The 8857-nt window shown below is 39.2% G+C and overlaps 1 protein-coding gene across 1 annotated transcript in view; it reads right to left on the bottom strand.

Moving 5' to 3' along the window:
• TAF1B (TATA-box binding protein associated factor, RNA polymerase I subunit B) overlaps positions 1-708 on the bottom strand; it is a 47399-nt gene extending 46691 nt beyond the window's left edge. Inside the window, exon 1 of the mRNA XM_085309717.1 lies at positions 690-708. Within this exon, the coding sequence (XP_085165843.1) occupies positions 690-708 (19 nt within the window). The remainder of the gene's footprint in view (positions 1-689) is intronic.
• Positions 709-8857: the final 8149 nt, after the last annotated feature.

Genomic DNA, 8857 nt, shown 5'->3' on the forward strand with positions numbered 1-8857 from the left:
GGGGCCGCGGGGCCGGAGAGGGCCCGGGCTGCGGCGCCCGCCGCGCGGAGCTCCGGAGTGGGAGGCGGGCGCGGGGTTCGCGCCGCGGCCGGGCTGGAGCGGCTSTTGGGCCTCTCGGGAAGGGGCCGTAAGAGCCCCCCGAGCTGTGCGGAGCGCTCGGAGAGCCCCGAAAGAGGACAGCTGTGACCTCAAGTTCACTTTCGATTAAAAAAAACCCCCAAACTTCCAGATCTTGATACAGGCCTCTCATTTCTTGTACGCTAATAATAATGTTTAAGGATGTCTAAACACTGAGATCTGTTGCTCCAATGAATTTGCCCACGAAACCGGAGAACAGGTTTAGGTCGTCCCCCCCACACCCAAAAAAACCCCTAAAACAAACAAACAAACAAACAACACCAAGTGAAAGCATGGGAAAAAATTAAAGGTAAAATATACATAGAGAGAGGTGAGGCTGCCTTGACAGCTGTGGTTGCATTGATGTTGGAGGATATGTTCAGAGCTAGAGGGGAACTCTTCATGTTCACGAAAAAAGTAATTACTCATACCTACTGTGATCTTTTCTCAGTGGGGGATGAACATTTGTAACACTCATTAGAGAGAATTATGCATATAATTCCTGACATGCTAAAAAGGTGATAGTCAACCTCACAGAAAGGTAGCTAACACTTTCATTAAACAGATCTTACCTGTGCTTTTGATTTCCATATTTTTTGTTTGTGAAAATACTGTTCTGGGAAAGCAAGGCCATTTCATTTGATGGAAAGAATTTGATCTTTTTCTAATGAATTCCTAACATGAAATACTATCTTGAAAAAAGTCAGAGTAACTACATCTATGTTATCATAGACAAGATAACACAGATAACAGGAAGATTTGTGTTGTAGTTTGGAAGATAAGTTATAAGGTATTGATCCTACTAAGAGCTATTTTCGTGTTTGACTTGACACTGTGAGTAGTCAATGGGCTACTCAGCAGATTTGTCAAGACTGAATAGCTTGCTTAAATTAAGCAAGGCAATAACTGCTTTCATGAGGCAGGACCTTGGAGTTAGAACTTTTTTTTTTCCCAGTTGCACCCAATCAACATTTTTGCAAATAAAGCTTAATCGTATTGGCTTRATTTGCCAATATGTCAAAACTAGAAGCCTTCCTTTTCAGTGATAGCAGTTGAAGATAAATGAGAAAAGAAGAAAAGTATGACCAGCTATGTGGGGAGCTATAGTGGTGTAATTATGGGCTGCTGTAACATGCCAGTAAAGTTTTGAATGGGCAAGCATTTTCTCAGGTCTTGGACCATCCACTTAACTTTTCTGGGCTGCATTTTCCGCAGAAGTGAACTAGAGATATAAAAAGCTACTAAGCTTTGGAAGGTAATTTGAGATCCACAGAGAAAAATTATACAAAGACTGATATTGATATTACCAGTTATGTATTAGTATTTGGGGCTCTATTATAAATGCAAAGCTTGTGTAAGTATTTCTTAAGTCCATTAGATAGTTAGTGCAGACTAGTAATCTAGGAGCAAAAATTTAAAGTGCAATGGGGGTAGCAAGTCATGTATCTATTTCTTAAATATTTTTTGAAATGACATGTATAAAACCGGTTTTTCAGCATATAAAASTATGTGTAACCTTTGTCCCTAATTACAAGTTACCCAAGCATACTGATAGGGGTATGATAATTTCAAAGCTAGGAGACAGACTGTCTTCCTGCTTCAGCTCAACTTTTCTAATTAAGATCATTATGCATAGTAGTCAGATTGATTCAAGGCTTAGAAAAATAATATGTCCTGTTGTTTCCATTGATTTGAATTTGTAATGAATTGGGTTCCATTGCTGGTATCACATTTCTGGTTCGTGACTGCAGATTTTCTACATGTGAACAAGTGAAAACTGCACGTTGAACTGAATGACAGGTCCCTTAGCCTGTCCCTAGGATACAGCGCATGAAACTAGGTAGGTTCCAGAACGTGAACTTCTTTAACATAGATTCTCCCAMGAATCCAACATACACTTTGTTCCTTGTCAGACACCTACTACAAGGTACAAGGTTAGAGCTGAAAAGCATCCTCAAGTGCTCTAAAGACTGTGAAGATTAACACTGGGCAGATCTACCAGAAGAAAAACGTGTATAGTTATTAGCACCTATAGTYTGATTTCTGTATCTTCAATAAAGGGAATTCTCTCCATGGAACAACTTGTCTTTAAAGAAAACAAAGGAAAATTAGGAAAACAAGAAATACAYGCCTTTTTCCAAACCAGATGAATTAAGCAGTCTTTAAGAGAGACTACAATATGGAAAGGGTCAAGGGGAAAAGCTGTGCCAAGCAGAACTGCAGAGGAGAGAAAGCCACAGAGAGACAGTTGTGCAAGAAGCCAACACGAGAACAGACAAAGGTGGGAGCAGCAGTGGAGAGCAGCGGTTGCAGCATGCTCGACAGGGGAGGATAACCAGGGAGGGGCTGAGCTGAGCAGAGCTTTGAAGGAAGCGACAAGAAGCCTGAATTTAATGTTACAGCTTAGGCACACCCAGCATTGCCTTGTGATTTTTAGTGTTTATTTTACTGATTCAGTGCTCCAATTTTATTTTTTTAAGTATAGTTCTAGCCCTGCTGTGAAAAACATGAAAATATGCCCCCAGCCATCTCAAGCAACAGAAAGCAGGTAACATTTTATTCAAAGATTTCTCAGGTTTTCTTAAGCCATTTGTAGGATTAGAGCAGCATGAAGCTGGATTTCTGATAGCCRAAACTGGCAGTACTGCACACAGGAGGCAAGGCAGCCTCACACCGTCAGCTTCTGCTTTGCACATGTGCTGCAGTCCAGCCCATCTCACACAGGAACACGGTGCATGCCACGGTGCTGCAGTTTCGCATGTGACTTGCCACACCACGGGGAGCTGGGGATATGTGATCATCCAAGTAGCTGTGTTTGCATACACRGACTGCAGGGAAGGATCTCACATTCAGATGAGCTGCTCTTGAAGGTAGGAGTCTCTAAGTGTAGCCTCACATGACCTGAAACCATGCCAGCTCGTGGTCAGCAATGAAGTTATTTGGGACGTCTGCTTGGAGATGCTGAAGGCCTGTCTGGAGCAGAGAGGCAAGCTGAAGACCTCATTCTGAGCCTTGACCACCTTCTTCTCAGACRCAATGGTGGAATATCTTTCCTGAGGAGCACCAGGCTGCTTTCTCTCTGTCCATATTAGCAGAAGTTGCATCTGCCAGTGCTCGGTGACTATGTTAGTGTAGTCGTTCAGATATACAGAGCAGGGRTAAGACAAGTCTAGAAAAGAAAGTGGTATTAGCAGCTGTGGTTCAAATGAACAGAGCAGGGAGTGGGCGTGCGAGTGTCCTGTTTCACATCCCAGGCATACATAATGCCATTACTTTCTCCTTTTTCATATTTTATTAAACAGCTAACATGAAACATTCCTTCAAGTTATAGTACTTTTAATTGTATCAGATTTTGTCTAGTTTCTGGCTTTACTGTTAGCAAACTGCAAAGCCTACTAGAGGAGCTCTGGAGCTCCACTATAGCACTGTGCTCCTGYAGAGCCCCGAGGATAATTCTCAGAAGTGTTTAACAGACAAATGYAGCATTTTTAAAGGAATAGAGAGCCACCTTGTGGAGCTGGGATTCATTAAGGGGTTCAAAATAATGTTGCCGGGAACAACTACTCAGGTACAGGAATTCAGATCTAAAAGAGTTCTGTAGGTTGTTAATCTGGAGAATATGTACATGCTTGTACATATTCAATAAATGCACAGTGCATATCACACARCTCCTCTGCTGATTAAAGCCAGGCAGCAAAGAAAACTACATGTGGGGAGTGGAAAGCAGGAATGTAATACTGAAGGCAAAATGCACAAGTGGCAAAGCCAGGGAAGCACAGTAGTTTATTAATTATATTGTACCAAACCCTGGTGATGTTTTTCTTTTCTTTCTTTTCTTTTTTTTTTTTTTTWTTTTTTTTAAGTTTATGGGCCTAGAAGCATTTTTTACTGTGAAACTAATTAATTCTTCAAAAGTTTTGGAGTCATTGATGTAGATTTCTGTTACTGGCTTACTTTATCCTGCAGTCACTTGTTAACATCAACAGTTAAAACTGCCAGGGCTCAAATGCCACTGAGTGCTCTGTGACCTGAGAAATAGCAAAAATGGGCCTAATCCTTAACTAAACGTGTTCACTAGTCATTGTGCCTGCACAGAAGTAATGAGTAGTCCTGCGGCTATTTAAAAACCCTGAGGCTGCAATAGGCACTATGGCTCTTCTACCGTTTCTCTCCCATCATTTCTCACGATGAATCTTGCCCATTTCACCTGCCTGTCATTTCCAGTAYGCAGATAACAGCGGTACCAGTTTTACCAAAACAGGAATCTTTTATTTTCTYCGGTACCTTAATGCAGAAGTAATTTATTTATTAATGCAGAAGTAATTTAATAATGCAGAAGTGCTTTATTTTCAGCACAGTGTCATTAGGTATGTCTTAATAATATATTTTATATAAACACACATTTTAAAAGTCTGGCTAAGTGATAGTACTTAAATATCTAAAGAAATACACACAGAGAAATGGAATTGTGATATTAGAGCCATTATCTAAGTGCTAGAGATGCTACTGTTGAGATAAATGGGCTCGCTCAGGTAATCAGACTGGTTATTAAATCATGACACAACAGAGTTCAGAACAGGACTAGCATACCGAGCAGTCTTGCATGCTTTTACCTATCTTCCAGTGAGCTACGTTTCAGCTTCAGGAGCTTTTTAAATTAATTACACACTAGTAGAATTCTAAGTTAAATTACATTTCAAAAAATATACCGCATTCAAAGTCACTGTTAACCAAACAATCATTAATATTCCAAACCATGCTGCAATGTGTACACAGTGAATCCAGCATGAGAAAGCATTCTTTTTAGGCCAAGCCTTAGCAGACAAGCCCAAAATATCCTTTATGCTTAACACAGTTCAGTTTTTCCTTTTGTTCAAATGTTTTGGTAAATAGCAGGTACTTATTGGTATCTTTAATGTCACTTCAGATTTTTTTTCCTGTAATTAAAATGTAGTCACCTCTGAAATGGCGTATGAAAGCACTGCAACATCCACAGAAACACACTGGATGAGGTTATAGCAAGGAACCAACGACTTCTTTTCTGGTTTCAAAAAATGTAAATTTCCTTAAAAAAATGCACATTCTCCTCGGATGCTTCATTCCATCATTCCATGGATCCTGCTAGGGGCAGTTTTCCAACATTTGTTCCAAAAAGCATGATCGGAGAGTCTACATTTGAATACACAGAAATAAAGGAGAGTCAGGTAGGAGAACACTCCCAAGTTTTGGACTCAAACCTGGCCTTTCCAAGTTGCCTCTGTCAAAAGGAGAATCCAGTAGGATTCAGGAGAATCCAGAAGAACCAGTAGGATCACCTCACCCAGGATGCAGTACTCTTCAAAACTGACACGCATGTTCAACATCACAAAGGACAATTGRTAAGAGTTAATGTAAACTAGACATGATCTTGGAAAAGTGAATGTTCAGCAAAGGAAATTGAACTAAAAATAGTTTTTAACATACCCTTAAACAGTAATAAAAATTAACRTATCTTTCTTCAATTTCTTTTCCTACCACAATAAACAACTTTTATTATAGTTTTTGTCATTAATACTCATGCAGGACTACAGAGTTTAAAAGGGGAGTTTAAAAGCATATACTTGCAGTTCTAACTACAGCATTCAAACAAATTGCAAACACTTAATTGAAAAATGGAATTAAGTTTCTAGGAATCCATGCAGAACATGAACTATTTTCTTTTCTAGAGGAGGGCTATAAAAAGTAGCTGTGATTGCTATTATAATAATGGGTCCTGACCAGAACYGAGACCTAACTGAGACTCCTTGACAAACTGTTTTTATACAGTGAGTTGAATTGCAGCACTGTACAGTTCTAGCCAACCTCTCGCTTAAAGTAATGCATTTACCAGCAACAAATAGAAATAGGATGAAAATGCTAAAGCCTCTTTTTAATAGAGATTTTGTGCAGTAAGAATGAAGAGAGGAAAACTAGGGGTGAATCATGCTCTGTTTTTATTTGGTTCATTGATATATTTCATCTTCAGACATTTTTAGTTTTTAAACGATACAGTCTCTGCTTGAGAACAGTGATATAATTACAACTGAAAATTTTCCATCTGGTGGCCTGGTTAAAAGTATTCATTGTGTTTCTGCACTAGTTATTTTCCTGTTTTTTAACACAAAATTATTTGGTTGCTCATTAAAATGTAAATTTCAAGATCCCGTCCCACACCCATTAAAGCAGAGAAAAATTTCCACTCATTTCAGTGGATTTTGGATTATCCCTTCTAAMCACTGACTTGGGCTAGGTGTATGTATATATATATATTGTAGGACTTATCACAGATTAATATATTTAGCCTTAGCTCACCCTTAGGAATCAGAGAAGTATCACAGTCACTACTTTCAGCTGAATCGGTACATCTGTACACCATAATTTCTCTAAGTCAAATCAGTGCACAATCATGTAGTGTTTTATTCTGCTTATTATTGTACCAATGACTTTTTTTTAAATCATTTAATTGTCCCTGTTGTATTTTTATTACATATTTATTTATACCTTCTTTTACAGTTCAGGCACATTACAAACATATAAGTAATGAATTCTCTTACAGTCCTCATTTCTTGTGTTATCTTTTCAATGTTTTTTGTTGGCTCTAGTGTTTTTAAAAAATAATCACTCTATTTCCCTAGACGTGCTACGTACCTAGCATGCCTCATCAAATGAGATCTTCTCCAAAAAGGCTTTGAACCAGAGGCAGGATGCAAATCTATGACCCATGGAAAGCTACAGGAACCCACCCTTGCCTAGAGGAAAAGCCAGCACATACCTGTGCAGTAAAATCACCTTCACTTAATGGGTGAGAGCCTGATCACACTCTGTAGGTAATGAATGAAATTGTGCAGTCTCATGGATTGTGGATTTGGGGCTTGATTTCACACATTTTTTTTTCAGTGATAACCAAATAAATGCTTTCTTTCTCACAGGAATGTAATGTGTGGTGAAAAGGCCACATGCGCAAAGTAATGATGTCTTCACCATCTTTACTCTATTTCTTCRTGTTAGCCACGCAAGTAAGACATTGCATTCTAATTCAAGAGTATATCCTAGATAGGGARGGGATACTTTAATTAATCCCACTGATTTTAAAATCCTAATGTATTCTAAATATCCTTCACAGTCATTAGAAAGGAAGAAGGAGATCTTAAAGTCAGGCCAGGAATCTTATTTTCATTTTGTCCACGTTCATATGGCAAGGGCAAGCAATCACAAACAAAGGCATAAAGAGCATACACCCATCCCAAAATTGCTCACATCATTTAGGTGATTTAAAACAGTAAATAAAGATAAGCGATCTGCATAGAAGCAGCTTTAGGTGACCACAAATGGATACTGCTGTTTAATWCAACCCTCTCTCACCCTAAACAAGTCTGTTTTCGCAGCAGTGTTTATTTTTATGAGGGAGTGCTAGGAAAAAAAATCCRTCCTCCTCCAGATTATCTGCTTCAATGTTGTGAAAATTCAGTATTTCCCCAGCCTGGGAATATAGTCCTCCTACCAACGCTCTGTGTTTTGCAGTGTTGCCAACATTTGTTTGTTAGTTGGTTTTTTTCCCCTATAACTCGCAGCATTTTGACTGGGATTGGAGCCGGTCTCCCAAATGGGAGAAGCCCTGCACAGTTCAGTCCAGACGGGAAACCCCGTCTGATCAGCATTTCCATCTCAAGAGGCAGTGAAGTGGGGAAGTAGAGATAAAGCAGAAATGGGTATTTGAAGGTTTGAATAAATAAACTGGAGGATTGTGGCAGAGGAGTGATTTTCCTCTTTTTATTTTTTTTTTTGATACTGAAAAATGAAAATGTTGAGAAAAATATAAAAACCTATGTGTGAAAGGGTTTCTTCAAAAATACGCAATGAAATAATTTTTAGATTGAAATGTKTGAAGAAGTGACATGGTTACCTATGCTTCAATCCATCAACATAAATGCTTTTCTATAACTAATACACATTTCAACCTTTTTCACTTCACTGTCAAAACATACAGAATTACACTTCTGTTATTGTACTCTTGGCTTAGATACTGGTGGCCAAGCTTACTCTCAGTCCTTACTACTGCAAAACTTTGTAACCTGTCAGGTACAGGAATTCAGAAATAGGAAGAGCCCATCAGTTCAGGGTAGCTTTGTTTTCTCTCACCCATCTTTTCTTTTGTCCAACATCAGGCCTGAAAAGGTGAAAAAAAGCAGCCCACTGTATTTCCCCAATTTTTTAAAGTGACATGGACACACTGAGCAGCCAGAGCAGTGCACGTGGTGTTGGATGGGTACCTCAAGGAGGTCTGATGTAAGGGCTGTGAATGGAACAACACAGGTTATTATCAGTTAACTTAGCGACTTGCAAACTTGCAGGAAGGTTCTTTTAACAAGATTATATAATGATGTTAAAATTTATAAAGTAAGTGTGAAATATCTTTAAAGCATAGGTTTACAACAAGAGAAAATACTCATATATGACCCTTCATTTCAAAAGAGTTAAGAAGGTGCTGGCAGAYGCATAGAGATTATCTCCACCCACACAGGAAAACGTACGGAGCTGAGTAGCTCTGTTACAGCAAATAAGGAAACAAAACAGTCTAGCCCAGAATTACCCCTGTGAAGGAAGAGGTGCAGTCTTCTGGGTAACAGTGAGTTTCCGTCCTGGCAAGCAGATCAGAGACCTGTGACCAGCCTGAGAAGTCTGAATTCTCTGTCCTTGCATTCTCATCTCTCTTTGGACAGGC

This window comes from Rhea americana, unplaced genomic scaffold (assembly GCF_003343005.1).
Source record: "Rhea americana isolate MKP2758 unplaced genomic scaffold, rheAme1 scaffold_300, whole genome shotgun sequence".
Classification (NCBI taxonomy): domain Eukaryota; kingdom Metazoa; phylum Chordata; class Aves; order Rheiformes; family Rheidae; genus Rhea; species Rhea americana.